Source organism: Arvicola amphibius, chromosome 4 (assembly GCF_903992535.2).
Source record: "Arvicola amphibius chromosome 4, mArvAmp1.2, whole genome shotgun sequence".
Classification (NCBI taxonomy): domain Eukaryota; kingdom Metazoa; phylum Chordata; class Mammalia; order Rodentia; family Cricetidae; genus Arvicola; species Arvicola amphibius.
The window spans coordinates 76750843-76769781 of NC_052050.1; the positions used below are offsets into that span (position 1 = coordinate 76750843).

At 47.8% G+C, this 18939-nt stretch overlaps 1 protein-coding gene across 1 annotated transcript in view; it reads right to left on the reverse strand.

Annotated features, from left to right (window-relative positions):
• Nucleotides 1–18939, reverse strand: part of Ccnjl (cyclin J like) — a 56225-nt gene that overhangs the window by 19290 nt on the left and 17996 nt on the right. Inside the window, exon 3 of the mRNA XM_038328249.1 lies at nucleotides 8085–8298. Coding sequence (XP_038184177.1) covers nucleotides 8085–8298 — 214 coding nt within the window. The remainder of the gene's footprint in view (nucleotides 1–8084; nucleotides 8299–18939) is intronic.

Sequence of the window (18939 nt, forward strand, 5' to 3'; positions counted from 1 at the left end):
TCTTAGCTCCGGGGTGGGGGCGGGGGAAGCTGTCGCGCTCAGCCTCCCTAGGCTTAGTTTTTCCCTGCTTACCACAAGGGATTAAGACCACTTTCAAGTTTCTGAAATCTTCAGCAAGATCTCCGAAGGGTAGCCCCCTCCCACTCCATTGCCGGAGCAGCAGTTCTGGCAGAGGTAACAGTTACTGACTGATCAAAGCAGGGGCGGGGTGCGCAGGTGGGAGGGACACCAGGGTAGGGTGATGGTGACTTCCTGGGAGAAAGCCAGGCTTTCCCTATAATCTCCTGAGACCCTTGTGCAGGAGCCTGGCAGGCATCAGCCTTCACCGGCTTCTACCTGAAGAGACAGGACTATTGATTTCGGCTTTAAGGTGCGCCCAAAGCAACCAGCACCTTTCTATTCTTTCTCTGAACATCAGAGACAGGACAAGGAACATGGGCAAAATGGCTATGCACTCTCCCACAGAGGGCCAGCCACCAGATCACCGGGTGAGAGCCAGGGACAGGCAGGCACACCAGTCAGTTTTGACAATTTATTGCTTAGGTGGAGACTTTATGGATGGGAGTGGTACATGCTTACAACCCTAGCCCTTGGGAGGAGGAAGCAGGGGGTGGAGAGTCTGAAGTCAGCCTGGGCTATATAACAAATTCTAAGGTAGTCTGTTCAACAGGGGAAAAATTCCTCAAAAGAATGAAAAGATCACTTAGACCTAGCTCTAGTGTGTGTGTGTGTTGGTGGTGGTGCTGGAGATTGAACCCGGGGGCCTCACACACAGTAGGCAAATACTGTCCCATGAAGCTATGTCTCCAGCTCCTCTCTTGCCCCATGGAAAACATTCCACTTGTGGGACAGGACTTCCTTTTACAGACTCAGGTAAGGATACAGTGAGGCAGGGAACAAGACAGTGGCTATCTGGCTGCACACAGCAGGGGGAAAAGTGGATGCCAACTTGAAGTTCCACCAATGCAGATATCATTAAATAAATGCTGCTCACAAAACGGAGAATTGTAGACAACAAAGAGCAAAGATCATCTCCAACAGACTGAAGAAAGTACTTTGCGCAAGAACCCATTCAGGTATTATCTATTTATTTGTCTGTCTATCTATCTATCTATCTATCTATCTATCTATCTATCCATCCATCTCTATCTATCTATGTATCTATGTATCTATCTATGTATCTATCTATGCATCTATCTATGCATCTATCTATGCATCTATCTATCTTTCTATCTATCTATCTCTTTGTCTGCATGCCTGCATGCCTGCCTGCCTATCTCTCTTCCTCTCTCTCTGTCTGCCTATCTATCTATCTATCTATCTATCTATCTATCTATCTATCTATCTACATATCTACGTATCTATCTATCTATCATCTATCTATCTACCTATCTATCTACCTATCTACCTACCTATCTGTCTGTCTGTCTGTCTGTCTGTCTGTCTGTCTGTCTGTCTATCTATCCATCCATCCATCCATCCATCCATCTATCTATCTATCTATCTATCTGATATTGTGTGGGGACACAAGTGCCACATGCACATGTGGAGGGCAGAAGACAACTATGACATGTGACATCAGTTCTTCCCTTCTACTCTTATGTGGGTTCTGGGAACCAAACTCAGGTCATGGGACTTTTTACAAAGTATTTTGACCATCTCTCAGGCCCCAGTTACGTGTATTTATCCTGCTAAGTTTTGTTCCTTGTGATGGTCATATGCCATAAAGTCACCTTGAACACTGAACCACTGCCTTTAGGGGGAAGAAATGGGGTGAGGTCCCCAGGAGCCTCTGACAACCACCCGTCACCAGTCGGTCAATACATAGCATACGTAACTTTGAAGGGTTTATTCCCATTTAACACGCTGTATTGATTGATGATTCATCAACACTGAACTCAGGGCAAGAGGCACAATGAACACCTAACCAGGAAAACACAGGCACCTCTCAGAGAGGCAGGACACAGTTTTCCTGAGCACAGAAAACAGGACAATAGCCTTGCAGGAAGAGGTGTGGGGGGCACCTGAGTAGCAGGGCCACCAATAAAACTGTGAGGAAACACAGCCTTAACGGAACACAGGAGAAGGCTTGTTTACCACCAGAGAGATGAGACAAAGGCAGAGCTCCGCCCCGTTCCACCTCGGCTGGGAAAACACATAAAGGGCACTCAGCAACTTCCACTGCTCTGCCCACAGGCATGGATAAAAGCATCAGGAGTGGGTTTTGCTTAATTTTTTTTAAATGAAGGACTGAGAATGCACCCAGGCGAAAAGTGTTTCTCTAGCACACACAAGGCCTTGTGTGCAATTCCCCAGCACCGGGGTGGAGGGGCGAGAGGGTGCAGTTAGACAAATCCAAGAGCCTTAAGTGCAGAATCATCTAATCATGGGGAGCAGCTAGCTGACTGTATAACGGCGTAGACATAGCAATTTCCACAAAAATATACCAGATCAATTTGACACAGAAGCCTTCCAGAGGTTTCCTACCTGTCCAGAATGGTGGAAAATGATTTTATTTTATCCTTTGGATCTCATTTCTAACTGATAAAGGATTTCTAATTTTTAAAGACCTGTACTGAGGAGATGAGCCCCTGTGCATGTGAGCTACAAGCGACAGGCTCACTCTGGACTAAGGGACCCCGCCTAAGAAAGGACCTATCCAGACAGGGATGCACTCTCCTGACAGAGATCGCATGGCTACTTCCCACTCTTCCGGGGAGGTTAAGGGGCTGACATCAAGGTCGTGAAAGAACTCAGCCTCACCTAAAAACTAAGGCTGGGGGCTGAGGAAATGGCCAGAGGGTAAAGGTACATGCTGCCAAGCCCGATGACCTGAGTTTGATCCCCAGGACTCAGGAATGGAAGGAGAAAACTGATCCTCTTCTCTCTCTCTCTCTCTCTCTCTCTCTCTCTCTCTCTCTCTCTCTCTCTCTCTCTTTCTCTCTCTCTCTCTCTCACACACACACACCATCAGAACTTGACCCTAAGAGGCAGAAGGACCATCTCATCTCACTACCCCCACCTTCCACGGCTTTCCAGACCTGAGGTGGTAGGCCAGGGGCCAGAGAGGCTTCCAGCACACAGGCAACCACTCAGCAGCGAGCACTGTTTCACTGCTTTCCCAGGGAGAGTGTGGGGGCTGGAAGCAGCCATGGAAGGCAACAGAAGTCTGTGGAGACAAAGCCCGTGGGGTTGAGATGAACGAGGGGAAAGAACGGAGAAGAATGGAGAGACGGGCCCTGGCACGGCACCCGATGCATTCACTGGGGGTTTACGATGGCATGATAAACTATGGCTGTCTTCCTGCTAGGAACTGAGAGTAGTTTCCCTCTCCCCACCAATTATAAAGACACACCAAGCTCACCTAGGTCAGAAAGAATACAAACCAATTTGTGGATATGGACTGCGAGTACAGGAGAAAGTACATTTTGTATATATAATTAAAAAATATTATTGCATATGGGTACACATGTGTGTTCACAATGCATATATGTAAGTATGTAAGCCATGCTACACATGTAAAGGTCACACAGGACAACTTAGTGGAGTACATTATCTACATTAACGTCTGAGGTTCACGAACTCAGGTAGCTGGGATCAAGCCGCAGGCACATTTACCCACTGAGCCATTTCACCAGCGCTGTAGATCTTCAAAAATTATTTTTTTAAAATGATAAAAACAACTTTCATTGGTTTTTTTTTGCACCTTTAGGCCTAACATCTAAGGCCATGGGATCTTGACAAAAAGGCTATTCTGGCCTCTCTGGTTTTCTCTCCTGAGTTGCTCTGGTTCCTGTCCAGGGCTAAGGATTCAACAGCTTTGTTACTTTTTTCTTTTTTGGCTTTTCGAGACAGGGTTTCACTATACAGCCTTGGATGCCCTGGAACTCCCTCTGCAGACCAGGTTGGTTTTGAACTCAGAGATCTGCCTGCCTCTGCTTCCCACGTGCCGCGACTAATGGCTGAGCCACCACCATCCAGCTCTGTCTAGTTTTTCAAGTCAGCTCCAGGTGACTACAGGGTCTCAACACAGATTTAACACATGATCTGGAAAAGGGGTTTAACTGAGACCGGTGACTGAATGCTCAGAGCAGAAGCACAATCGTGAAAGCTATACAGTGATCTGTGAGCAGAAGACTGGGTAAACAGACCGCATCATCCACGATGGACGTGAGTCAGTGGAAGATCTGATACGTGCTGTATCACGGACACAGGGAAACCACTGCTCACTACTGTACGAGCCTTCCTACATGAGAAGCCAGAATACACAAACTGTACAGCTAGAAGGCAAATGAGTGGTTGCCAAGGCTGGGATGGAAAGGAACGGGAAGTGCCTGTCTCTCAGAACAAGTGCTTCGTCACTGAGCTACATCCACGGCCCTCTTTTTTGTTTTTATTTTTTTGAGACGGGGTTTTACTAAGTTACCCAGGCTGGTCTTGAACTCACTGTAGCCTAGCCTTGAATCTACATAACCCTCCAGAATGCTTGGGATTTCAGGCTTGAGCTGTCATGCTCACAAGGATTACTTTCTCTCTGTCTCTGTCTCTGTTTCTGTCAGTCTCTCTCTCTCTCTCTCTCTCTCTCTCTCTCTCTCTCTCTCTCTCCTTTCTTTTTTCAAGTTTTTCAAGATAGGGTTTTTCTGTACCCTTTGGAACTCACTTTGTACACCAGGCTGGCCTCCAACTCACAGAAATCCTCCTGCCTCTTCCTCCTAAGTGCTGGGATTAAAGATGTGCCTCACCATAATGTTTACCGTTTTGTTTTGATTTTTTGTTGGGTTGAGGGTTGAGCCCAGGGCTTTGCACATGCTGGGCAAGTTCTCCACTACCAAACTCTACCCCAGTCCTGTATGATACTTCTGTGTCTATCCTGTGTGTAGGTAGGAGACACAATTAACTTAGTCATAGAGACTAAGGGGCCTCTTTGCTATATGTTGGCTACCTGATTACCTGCTTGTTTTATGAGAGCTGCGGGACCCTAGGCAGAAAGAGAAGTTCCATCTGTGCAAAAGCCCTTATTTGGAAGCAGTGTTATAAACTTCAGAATTTGGAGCTGGGTTGATGACTCAGCCAGTAAAGAGTACCAAGGTTGGATCCCCTGCACCTCTGTACAATGCTGCATGTGGATGTGTGTGCCTATAATTCCAGTACTGTGGGGCTGGAGACAGGAGGATCCCTACTGGCAAGCTCCTGGTTTGGTGAGAGACTATCTCAAAAACTAAACTACAGAGTAAGCGAAGAAGACACCTGAAGTCGACCTCTGACCTCCATAGGCAGGTGCACTGATGTGCACATGCACACAAACAAATATGGATATACCTACACATAAAACCTGAAAACCTGGGGCAGTTAGGTTATCACCCACATTAGATGAGGAGATCCAATCCTCTAGCCTTCATGGACACCTGTATTCCCATTCAGATAAATACACACACACACACACACACACACAAAATAAATCTTTTTTAAAAAGCAAAACCCTTTGGATTCACAGGTGGGAACAGCGATGCCAGGTTTCCTTATCTCACAGTAATTTGATAGGGAACCAGCAGAACTCCAAGTTTCCCCAGACAAGGTGACCGACCCCACCTATCCTGCGGCTGACAGTGAGCCCAGGAAAGGGAGAAGGGGCGAATAGGATTTCAGGCTGTCACAGGAACTTTTCTTTCCTTGAGCCCTGGAACATATGGCAGGTGTTCTGAGAACTCCATTTCTGCCTCCCCAGGCTGGCTGAGGCCCATCAACATGTGGGTGGGGGCGTCTGCCTCTCCATCTGGAAGGCCCTCTTCCTCCACCATGGCGACAGCAGCACAATGGAGACTCCAGTGTGAGCCTTCCATCATGGCTCCCCAGAGAGACGCTAGGGGAGAACTCCATGGCCCCAAGGAAATCTAAGTCTCCTGCCCCCAGTAGGCCTCGCTGCAGTCCACAGATCACAGAAGCAGCAGGCCAAAGGCCATGGTGTGCCTGCAACACGATGCCTGCTCTTCCCGTCTCTGACGGAGATGGCTCACTGCCTCTGCATCTCTTTCTGAGGTGATAAGATGCTACAAAAGGCCGGGCTCTGAGCAAAATTAGCTCCCACTGATACTCAAAAATCAACCAACCATCTAGCCAACCATTCAACCAACCAATCAAACAAATAAATAAAATTCCAAAACTGCTGTGTGTATGTGTGTGCGCGCATGGTGCGTGCATGTTACTTTAGAGAGTGACAGTGACCATGGGACTTAGAGCAGTGTGCCAAGAACAGACAAAACCACAGCAGCTTGTGGGTGCCACCCTCCTACAGTAGGAAATATTCAATAACCTAGGGTAGAAACACAGCATGGAGGAGAACATAAAACCTGATTGTAAGTCAAGGGTAAAAATATTGATATTAGATGCTAAGGAAATGTCCTTAGTGGCAGCTGGCTACCTAGAGACCAAGATTTCACGAATGTTCTACTCCCCAGCACTAAGGACAGTACAGAGAACTAGAATCCCAGTTCTGAGGGATTCCTAAATTTCATTCCTTTTGTTGTTTCCGCAAATGCTCTTATGAGGACTTATCATGGGCCAAGCTCTTTTCCCTCCCTGGAACTCTCTGTATGTAGTGTTTGCATGTGTATAACACATGTGAACATGTGCCATGAAGGCTAGAGGTTGACATTAGATGTCGTCTAGATTGTTCTCCACCTTATCTACTGAGACAGGATCTCTCACTTGAAATCACAGCTAGTCTAACCAGTCAGTTTGCCTTGCAGACACCATCTCAACCTCCCAAGTACTGGGATTATAGGCGGGTTGCCACATTTACCTGGCATTTATGTGGGTACTGAAGACTCAAACTGACAGCAAGCACTTTAGCCACTGGGCCATCTCTCCATTCCTAGTGGGTGTTAATTCCAAGTACACGAATCTGTGTCTCTATATATCTGCAACCTTGGCTGCGGAGAAAGGCGGGAGAGGTTTCCAATAGGGGCGGGTGGCCCAAGTTCACAAATGCAGCAAGAAGCAATGAATGGCAGAGGTCTGTGATGGGACAGAGGTCCCCAGTGTGACTGCCATCCAGGGAGTGATGAGGAGAAAGACATGAATCCAGAGGGGAAAGAACCCGAGGTCTGGCCATTATACTGAAGCTCTTGGTCTATCACAGAGCAGTTTTAAGTGGCAAGGTGACATAGTAGACCTGTGTGGTCAGGAGCTTATCCAAGCTGCAGTGATTCTCACCAAGAAGAACAGATGGCTGGAGATCTGCTGTTTTCAGTGAAGGTATAGACCCTACAAGGAATGTGCTCAGGCCTGGTGACTACATCATAGATACAACTTTGGTCCAAAACAAGCAGTTCCATCTCTAGACTCCTCTAAAAAACAGTGAGTGCAAGGGCCCATTCAAAGTCCTCGTGGAAAGAAGCAGGAGACATGAGGTCAAGAGCACAGGTACCAAGCAGCTATGGTCTCAAATACTGTTTGTCATATACTAACTGGGTAACCCCAAACAAGTTTTGAGGCTTCTCTGAGCCTTGATAGCATCAGGTACCAAGACTGTCTTCTAAAGTCACTGTGTAGATTCATTAAGATCAAACTGTGAATATCTGTATTTGCTATGGAATAATTCTTTTGTACACTGTGAGATGTTTTTACTCTCACTGGTTTAATAAAAAGCCAACTGGCCAATAGCTAGGTAGAAAGAGGTTAGGTGGGAGATCCAGACTGAGAGAAGAAGGGGGAAGGTGGGGAGGAGAGCAGCAAAGTCACCAGTCAGACACAGAGGAAGCAGGAGATGAACAAGCTGTGCTGAAAAAAGGTACCAGCACGTGGTAGAGCATAGATAAGAAACACGGGTTAAGTTGTAAGAGCTAATTAGTAATACACCTAAGCTATCGGCTGAGCATTTATAATTAATGAGTCTCTGTATGGTTATTTGGGTGCCTGCTGGTGGGAGAAAACCCCACCTAGAGTTATTAGTTTCTCTGGGATGGTATAGACGCAAAGAATATAAAACAGTTCACAGCCATCAAATGATGAACACAGACGCCACGGAAAGCTTAGAGAAATATGCAGCAACTCAGCTGGCCGCCGAAGGAAGTGTTTCTACTTACTCGCCAACAGGAGGCAGGAGACGGCCACAGTATACAGCTGCTTGGAGGTGGTGATGTTGTACTGGTCCATGAAGTGGTCCAGCAGGTAGATGGCCAGGTGCCGGGCTGAGGGGCAGAGGTGGCAGTGTCTGCTCAGCAGGGTCAGAACGTCTACAAAGAAGCGACGGCTCTTCAGGAGCGGGGAGTGGGCACGGAAGGTAGGCAGCTTCAGTTCCTGGAGGAAGGCAAACAGAAAAAGGTGAAGGACTTGTGACCCAAAGCCTGCCCGTGGACTGGCAGGGGTAGGCAGCGATCCCCTCTACAGTCCTACTTGTTTTAAACCTCAAGTAATGGTGCTTGTGTTCTAGAAACTCTAGACCAATTCCCATCCACCCTCCCGAAGCACAGGCCCACAGGATCATCATGATGACAGAGAAATCAGGCATGTCCCCAAGGAAGGTGCTGTGCAGGTCCTTAGAGCAACAAAAGAATGGTGGCCTAGAGGCAGTGACCCACATCCAAATTCCGGTTCTACAGAACAGCTGACTCACTTCTCTTCCTTTGTTTCTTCTTCAGGAGCTGAGGTTTAATGAGAAGCTATGCTGGGTGTCTAGCACACAGGAACCTCTCAGCATTCTCTGGTAATTTGCCTAAATGTATATATGTGGAGTGTGTGTGTGTGTGTGTGTGTGTGTGTGTGTGTATTCCTGGTGCTCTAGAAGGCCGGAAGAGGGCTTCAGATTTTCTGGAATAGATGCTTATGAGCTGCTGGGAACTGAACCTGGGTCCTCTGAAAGAGCAGAAAGTGCTCTTAACTGCTGAGCCATCTCTTTAACTCCCTACTTTCGCCCCCACCCCCCCAAAAAGGACTATGTAGCCCAGTCTGTTCTGGAAATAGTCATCCTCCTGCCTCATCTTCCCAAGTGCTGGTATTACAGCTGTGCACCACCACACCTTGGTCCAAAAATATTTTTACAATAATTTCCCCCATATACCTAAGATATTTGCCTTTCAGTCAAGGTAGGTTAGATATACTTGTTGAGGAAACATCTCTATGCTCTTGGCCTTAGCACTATTTTCCTGGTTGAAACTCCGGTGTCAGGAGAGCAAAGTGGAGGAAGAAAAGAATGGGCAGGCCCAAGAGAGGATGAGGCATAGGTCATACATCTGCCTATACACCCACAAAGGCTGCAGGCATAGAACTATGGATGTTGGATGCTGGCATATGCTGCTGGGCTGTCCACAATGTGTCTCATTGGGTCTGAAACATCACCATCCCGAAACCACCAAGACTGCCTTGCTCACAACCCAAGCATTGGTCCTCTGGCCTGGACCTGTGGCAGACATTCTGGGCTAGTTTAGTTCTCACGTGTGGCTGAATGTAGCCCCCCTCTCTCTCTCTCTCTCTCTCTCTCTCTCTCTCTCTCTCTCTCTCTCTCTCTCTCTCTCCCTCCCTCTCTCCCTCCCTCTCTACCACATACAAGTTTTAGTGACATCGAGTCAAATAGGGAAACAGAGGAGAAACAAAAATTGAAGGAAAACGGGAGGGAAATTGGCAGACAAGGAATTATGAGTGCTTACTAGTAACATTAAGCAAATTGGTACCCCTGTTCTATGTCACTACACCTTTCAAACGGTGCTGAGGATCAAACCCAGAGCCAAGCCCAGGCTGGGCAAGGGCCCCACTACTGCACCCAGCACCATGCCCCTCTAACCCTTTACTCAACCAGCTGCACACTAAGACTAGAAAGACGTGTCTGTTCATTCATTCACTAGCAATATGAACTCATTCACTTCCCTCAGTAAGTATCACAAACCTTCTGCATATGAGGCATTATTTTAGGCCCCAGGGATGGAGCTTCAGCAACGCAGATTCAAACCTAAATGTAGGACTCGAAACTAAAAAACTCTTAAAGCAAAACAGGGGTAAATGCATATATGACTTTCTACAAAAGCAATCGTTTCTTAAATATGATTCCAAAAGCTGAAGCAGCAGAAAGAAATATAAGGGAGATTTTTAAATTTAAACTTTCACGCTGGAGAGGTGGCTAAGCAATTAACAGTGCAGGCTTGCTGTTTTCCCAGAGAAACTGAGTTTGATTTCAGCCTACAGCCCACGGCCACCTGTGCAAATTCAGCTCCAGGGGACCTGACACCTTCTTCTGGCTTCTGCAGGCACCTGCACATGTGCACACATATACATAGAAACAGGATAAAAACAAATCTTAAAAAAGGGAAAACAAAATAGGCAACGTATGGAGAAGGCATTTCTCTAAAGAAGATTAAAACATGGCTAGGGAGCAAACGAAAAGATGTTGCACGTGACTAGTCACTAGGGAAACACAAATCAAACCACGGGGAAACGGTACTTCACATTCCCTGGGGATGGGTGTCACTTTAAAAATGAGCAAACAAACAAACAAAACAAAACCCCAGACCAAAAACAGACAACAAACAACAAACATACAAGTTAAAAATAAACAAGTGTTGGCGAGGATATGGGCAAATCAGAACCCTTGTATATAGGTAACAGGGAAGTCAAATAGGGCAGCTACTGCGGGAAGCAACGTGACAAATCCTCCTACTGCACTCAGTCACTTGCAGGAGCCAGCAACCCCAGCCTTTGGCACAGACCTATAAGAAATGAGGACATGGCCGTGCCACAAGGAAAAGTTACAGATGCGTGACCGTCATATTCCCCAAAGGGAGGGAGGCCGGTCTGGCTAAAGCCTGGGTTCAGATCTCCTAAGCATGTCTTCTCTTCCGGTTTGTCCTCAGAGGACAAGAGGTCAGGATCAGCTATCTCTGCAGCCCTAAGCTTTGCTCACAGAAGATGCACGGAGCCTGGATACATTCCTTTCTGTCTCTGAGTTCCCACGTGAAGAAACCTAGGTAGGTTTAAAAAGTCCCTTAATCCCAAGGCTTTGCTGAACTAGCAAGAGATCCAGAGGCCAAAATAATGGGTTTCATTCTGACATTTTCATGTATACTGCTGTACATTGCCATGTGTGTCTCTATGCATGTGTGTGGCATTTAGTTTAACCAGTGCCATCTGTGTGAGCACTAAATTGGAACTATCCATGGGAGCGTGGTGGGGTCACCCTTGGGTTCACCACTGAGGGTAATGAATGACTTTTCCTCCTTCAGTGCATCAGTCGTTATCATAATTGTTCTCCAAGCCAAGCACCTACCATCTTGAGGCATTCAGCTGTACCCTCTTGCAGAAGGATTACCCCAGCTGGGCTTGCTGACTGTTTAGACCCACTTATGGTCACAAGAGTGTCACCCGACTATCTAGTCGCTCTCTACCACTCTTACATACAACTCTGCCTTCACTGCACACGGCCTCTGGGAGGGAATAGAGTATATAGGCCAGGGGAGATTTGGTGAAGGAGGCTCCGTGTACCAAGCTATAGGTAACTCTCACCCTTGTGGGTCAAGGCTTTCCAGGTATAGCCTTTTTGGGGGAAGGGGCGAGGAGCACTAGTACCCCTTTAAGCAACCCCTCTACTCTATAAGGAAGATGGATTCATTGGTTCCCCTAGGGTGGACTCTGGCCAAGCAGTGCCTGATAGTTGAGACCTCAGGTGAAGGGCTAGACGAACTTCTTCCCCTGGGGAGGGATTTTAGCAACAGTAGCAAATTCAGGAGTAAGGGACCAGGCTCTCTGAACCTCGGCTCTTTGAACCTCTCCTCCATTGCCCCTGACCCATGACAGGTTCATTCTTGTACAGACCCAGGGCAGGCACTGGCAGTTGCTTTGAGTTCATACTTCCAATGGCTCTGTGTTACCCAGGATATGGCTCGTTTGGTTTTTGAGACAAGGTCTCAGGTAGCCCAAGATGGCTTCAAATTCACTGTTCAGGCCAGGATGACCTTGAACGCCCACTATCTCCACCTCCCAGGTGCAGGAATTATGGGTCTGAGTCACTGTGGTTCACTTTATTTATTTATTTATTTATTTATTTATTTATTTATTTGAGGCAGTCTGTTGCAAAGTAGTTCAAGCTGGTCTAAAACTCGCTAAATTGGCCCAGTTTGACTTCAAACTCCCCTTAGCCCGCTAGCTTCTGGGATTACATACGTGAGCCACCATGAGCAGATGAACATTTTAATTTTGAAATCATGAAGATATTTTATTCCTAGCTGACATGAAAGAAACGGCCTGCCAACGTTGCATGCATTTTGTCTACAGTGTTTGGTGGTTGTATGTGACTACTCCAGAAGTTCGCAGTCCTTGAGGGCAGATTCCAAACCCCAGCACCTCAGTGTAAATACAACAGCTGGATGCCCCATAACTAACTCTTGAGGAATGGAGGGAGGAAGGTATATTCAAGGAACAGCTCTGGGCCAGTGAACATCAGAAAGGAAACAGAGAAATTTTTCTCTGGTTTTGCCAGGCCTGGCAACTCACTGTGAAGCTTGGTCTGGTCTTGAATATTCACCTCCCTCCACTCCCCTGCCCCCCATACACTGGCCTCTGCCTCCTGAGTACTGCGATAACCAATGTGTGCCCCACCTGGCTAGAGAGGTAAGTCTTGGAAGGAGAGTGAGAATTTGCCTCTGAAGATGCAGCAAGGGGAAGCTTATCTGTAAAGCACAGGTAACAGTTAGTGGTAAGAGTTAGTCAGAGCCAGGTCACACTCAGTGGTAAAAAGAGCCAGGCGGGCCAGGCAGGTGCTGGTGGCACACCTTTCATCCCAGCGCTCAGGAGACAGAGGCGGGCAGATCTCTGAGTTTGAAGCCAGCCTGGTCTACAGAGTGAGTTCTGGGATAGCCAGGGCTACGCAGAGAAACCCTGTCTTGCAAAACCTAGATAACGCAGACTGGGAAGATGGGTAGGGTATGGTCTAAGAAATCTGTCCAGCCCTGAGGACAATAAGGAGCCATAGAAAGGTTTAGAGTAGGGTTTCTACCTGGTCGGAGATCTTCCGTGAGATCTCTGCACCAACCCAACACTGGGCTCAAGCCAAGGCAGCTGCCGTAGGGCTGCTGTTCCCTTAGCATTCCAACCCCCAGCAAACCCCACAACCCCACAGGCTGCCTGGTTGCTCCCTCTAAGCACCGGGCTCTAAATTCAGGCCATCAGTGTCTGGCAAGCTGCAGCTGCCACATTAGCCTTTGCCAAATGACCTTTCCCCGGGCCGTGCTACCCTCATCAGTACAGTTCAGTCACAAAGCACAATCAGATATAAGAAGTCCTGGCTTCCCTCCCTTGGAGCTCGACACAGCCAAGTTCAGCGCCTTCAACATCCTTCCCTCTTGTCAAGTGAGAGAAGATAGCTCCACAGAGCACCCTATATGTTCTCTCACAGGTTCCTGGGAAAAGGCTCTTTTGCCTTGAGTAGCTTCTGGAAGAGAAAGCATAAAGAAAGGTATACAGAGCCTGGCAGTGATAGCACACGCCTTTAATTTCAGCCCTTGAAAGGCAGAGACAGACAAATCTGTAGATTTGTCTACACAGCGAGTTCCAGGATGGGCCCCAAAGCAACAGAGAAACCCTGTCTCAAACAACAACAACAACAAAACACCCCTACCCCCCTAAAGAAAGGTACATAACAAGGCAGGAGGCACAGTGCACACCAACGAGCCAGGGAGAGAAAGCCTTTCGAGAGTCCAGGCACAGGCTAACAAGATGCTGGCAGCCACAGCTAGCTCTGGGAGATCCCCCCCCCTGACTTCTATTGTTCCAAGAGGACTCTCCTTTCTCTCCTCACGTCTGCTTATTTTCCCCCATCCTGCCCCACTCTGGAGAGGTGGTTTCATGTAGCTCACACAGGCCTTCACTCACTGCGTGGCCAGAGGTAACGTTGAACTTCTGATGCTCCTGTTTCTACCGCCCAAGTGCTGGCATGGCAGCTCACCAGTATGTGCAGCCACAGTCGGCTTCTGTGCCGCTAGGGATCGGGTCCGCTAGGCAAGCACATTACCCACTGACCTACATTCCCAATGTTTGTTCTTCACGGCCAAAATTCTGCTTATTTACCCGTCTTTCCACTAAAGAGCACATTCCAGACAGTCAAGGCCACGTGCTACACATACAGTTTGCCCCACGGCTGACACACGAGCAGGTGTTGAAAATGTTGAGACAAAGAGAATGCTCGTCCTTCCTCATACCAAACGACAGCGTGTGGAAGCAGCCCTGGCTGGAAAAATGAGTTCTACTATTTACTAACCTTGGATTAGTAAATTCTGACTCTCAGTGGTCTCGTCTGAGAAATTCGGGTCGTGTTGCTGTAAAGTTAACGTATTTGGCACACACCAAACAAGCCATCCCAGTGAGAATGGAGAATGGGCCTTCCACGGAGCTGGGTAATCAAACTGGAGATAAGCGGGGGTGTTATCTGAGGCCTGGAACTTAGTGGAAGGCTAGAAGGCTCTCAGCGGAACTTGCTCTGCTTAACAAGGAACAAAGTTTTCTACTTTGGGGTGTGTGGACAGCTGGGGCCAAGGAAGCCTCTGGAGAAAAGGGCAGCTGTCTATTAGCTTGTTCTGCAGGGCTCCCCAAACCAAATGGAATTAGTCATGCTGAGCCGGAGTTTCTTCCTGTTCCCCCAGAGAGGGGTGCTATGTTGGCAGAGGGACAGCAGCGTGGGGCTCACAGCATGCTTGCCCTGTTTAGTTTGAAAGTCCAGCTGATTACGTCGCTAACCCAATTAGCAGGGGAGAAGCACTCATTACACGGCTTTGCCCTAAGGATCTGCATTCTTCAATCCCCAAGCACTCTTGACCTAAGCCTTCTCAGGCTGCAGCCGCTTGAGCACAGGAAGCAGGCCTTGCTGGCGAGTGGCCTGGATTTCAGGGACAAAGGAGCAGCATGCCCAGGGCGGCTTGCAAAGCTCTCTCTCTCAAGATCAGGCAGACGCTTGGCAGGCACCGACAACCAGCTTGGCAGGGTGGGCTGCAGGAACGGGGCCAGGCAGGGTGACCTTCCTCTCAGCACCAGTAGAGCCAGCAGCAAGGTTGCAGGAGGGAGGAGACAACAGGAACAGATGGATGGAAGGCACTTCCAGACTACCCCCACTCCCCAGATGTTGGCCCCTTATCACCTGAGCCCGGCAGGAACGCCTTCTGTCCCAGGTGCGCCCGTGTAGATGAGCAGATGGAGGCCAGGACAGATGGCTGTGGTCACCAGAATTCAGGGAATCGTACCTTACAAAAACCTGCTGTGGTTACCATAGCCGGAGTTTTGTTTGTTTTATTTAATAATTACCATTGACTAAAAAAAATTTTTTTTTTATTGAGATACACACCAAAATGTTTATAGTGGCTATCTGGGCAGGTAATGAAATGGCTGAAATTTTGCAAGGTTTTTGTTTTCAAGCTTTCCAACGTTGTCTGAATTTAAAAAAAAAATCAATAAGTAATTTTATAATTCAATTACTAGGTTTGTAGCTTGAAGAAAAGAAAAGGTATGGAGAGGGCTTGGTCACTACTGTATTAGGACCAAACTCAAATGTTTTCCCCTCCCCCTTTAATCAGCTCTTCAATGGCAGAACTGCCATGCTTCCTGAGTATCCGACTACGCCCTCCTAACATGCACGCAGCATGCCAATGTCTTCCTCAGTAGTTCCCTACTGCTGAGTAATTTTTGTTAAGTTTTAAGTTCACTGATGAATTTTAAGACTTATCTGTATTTTTGCATATGTAGGCATGGGTCTCCATGAGTTTATGTGCACCGTGTATGTGGAGTGCCCTTAGAGGCCAGAAGAGAGCGTCAGAGGGCCCGAAATTGGAGTTAGAGGCCGCTGTGAGCCACTGTGATTGCTGGGATTTAAACCTGGGTCCTCTGTAAGTGCTCAAGAGACTCATCTCTCCAGCTTTTCATTAAAATACCCTAATGATCCTTTATGACTCTCCCCCCACCCCCACCCCAGGCTGGGATTAAAGGGGGAGGGGGGAGTAAGAGGGGGGGGGATGGACACCACCAGCTCCTTTATGATTCAGAGGGATTCAGAATAAAGGACAGTGGATTCTCTATGGCTTTAGGCGACTCTCAGAACCCGGGATGACACACGACTCCCTGCTTCCCCTTCAGAGAGCTTCTTGTATGTTTTCAATGGCTGCGCATTATTTCATAGCAATGTCCTGTGAGCCCTGGTTTTAGAAACGTGGACTGCTTCTCTTCCTTTGGCCCTCTGTTCTCTCACTGAGACCTTCCCCACCCCTGTCCCATAAGACAGCATCCCAGGAATTTCTCACAACCAGCAGGTATTTCCTTTTTTTCTTTTGTCTTTTGGTTTTTCAAGACAGGGTTTCTCTGTGTAACAGGGCTGTTCTGGAACTTGCCCTGTAGACCAAGCTGGCCTCTGCCTCCTGAATGCTGGAATGAAAGGTGGGCCACCACCACTGGGCTACAAGCAGCAGGTATTTCGAAACACTGTTGCTTACCACCCGGTAAGGACGTAAGGAGGAATGAATACCTCCCAGTGAAGGCATGCGTGAATCAATGAGTGGAATGTCTAGTGGAAATCCTTCAGATGCCTTTGACTTTTGATGCTCTCCTTTCTCCTCAGGTCCCCTTAACTATCCCGCATTCTTCTCTTGGTAACCAATGTGGGGGTGTCACTGCCCACAGAGGGACTCCCCCGAGCTGTGACACAGGAGCAGCACTTCCAAGACAAGAAGAGCCATTCAGAGGGAAGGGGAGGTGGTGATGTCACGTCAGATTTGTTTTCTTTAGAGCCACTGCTCAGATAGAGATAGCTCGCTCAGAAGGTAAAGGTGCTGGCACCATGCCTGATGATCCTCAGGACCCACATTATGAAAGATGAGAGTCAAGTCAAGTCCTGTAAGTTGTCCTCTGACTTCCGTACATGATGCACACGTCTGTGCTCACACAGATACACGCACACGTGTGCGTGCGCAAAAACCCACACCCACAGACGCATAACCAAAGCAAGTGAAAAATAAATGCAATGTATATTTAAAGGAACCACCGTTGGAGAACCAACCTGGGGGTTCTCCAGTAGAAAGAGGGTTACCCCAGAAGCAGAGTTCCGGGAAACAAGGACACATGAATGATAACCTGCACTGAGTTCCCACACTGAACTACATATACAGGCAGTGGGGGTGTCTGGTCAGGTCGGCAAAGATCTCAGATATGCGCCCCATCCCCTCCGCAACCCCTCCTGCACAGTGGCACTGGCCTTGGCAGAGTAGCAAACTTGATGTCTGTGCTGGGCTTAGAAGTGCTGGCAGTGCTGGTATGCATGGCCAGTTCTCAGTGTAGGGGAACAAGACAGGAGCCAGAGCCAGCCAGCCCTGTAGCTGTTCAGCCACGGAGGTCGTGAAACCCTGGCTTCTGAAGGTCAGTGCACTCTGAAGTCCAACCAGTTACACCTGGCTTCCTCTATCACGATGGAAGTGACCCTCCAAATTTTCACCCTTGGGGTTTGGGTCTGCAGTATTTTCTTCAGGCACTGGCTTAGAAGTCATTTCCCTGCCAAGTTTCTGTCAATCACTCCTTAAGCTTCTCAGACTTTTCATCCATTCAGGCTCACCGGCTCACCCACATTCACTCTTCCTGCCTTTCCTTGACAGACTGTTAGCAGTCCTGGGGACTGGGTTCTTGTCCTTCTGCTGTGACTCCAATACCTGATACAAAAGAGATGCTCAGCAGTTGCCCAAAGCTCCTATTTTTGAGAACGGCTCACACTAGGAGGACTACAGAGGTGAGGGCAAGTGATGAGCGCAGTGGTGTTTTCTTTGTGTTTTAACAAATCAAGCTTGCCTGAAGATCAGGGTGCAGAGCTAAGCCACTAGAGGCCAGGGAGTGGTGGCGCACGCCTTTAATCCCAGTACTCTGGGAGACAGGCAAAGGAATCTCTGTTAGTTCAAGGCCACCTTGGGCTACACAAGACTGAGTCTGTCTAAAGAAAAACAAAGCTCACACAAAGATGATCCCAGCACTTGGGATGGGGAGACAGGAGTGATAGGCTGGGCAGAGAGGAATATAAGGCAGGAGGAGACAGGAGCTCAGTGTCGGCTGAGGTTTGGTGGAGACAGATGTACTCTGAGGATGCAGTCTGAGGAGACAGTCAGAGGACAGGATTGCTCCTCCTGTCTGAGCATTGGTAGAGGTAAAAAGTCTCTCTAGTCGCTGGCCCTCTGCTTCTCAGATCCTTCAGCTTTCATCCCCTAATAACTGACTCCGGGTTTTATTTATTAAGGCCAGTTAGAATTCATGCTACAGATGAGCTCATCTCAGTGGGCAATTGTAACACTCATGGAGACCAGAGGGGGGCGTCTGAGAAAGTGGCGATCTGCATTCCAGATAAAGAGGAAGCATGTTTCTTGCCTGAGCATAGCTAGGACGAGTGCTTTAACAGAGACTCGTGAGCCTCAAGAGGAATTATAAATATGAACAAAGTACAGTGACTTATATGCATGAAAATATAATGAAACCCATTATATTTTGTAACTAGAAATATTTTGTCATGTTTTTCATTTTAATAAAGTTTATGAAGAATTTATTAACGATTAGAAAAATTTTGCATTTTTTTTGTTTTTTCTTTTTTTAACTTTAAAAAGACCATGAAAAGAACGATAAATTGCCGGGTGGTGGTGGTGCACGCCTTTAATCCCAGCACTCAGGTGGTAGAGGCAGGAAGATCTCTGTGAGTTTGAGGCCAGCCTGGTCTACAGAGGGAGTTCCAGGACTGGCTCTATAGCTACTGGGAAACCCTGTCCCGAAAAACAAACAAACAAATAAAAAAGATACATTATCTACCTATCAGACATATCAAAGGCAATGTTTTTCGATGTGTGTTCCATGAAAAGGCAAACAGCTATGTGACATGCAAAGGCAAGGGTCCCATAGGCCAGTTTGGGAGACAACACCTACCACACTGCTCACTCCTCAAGTACCCATCAA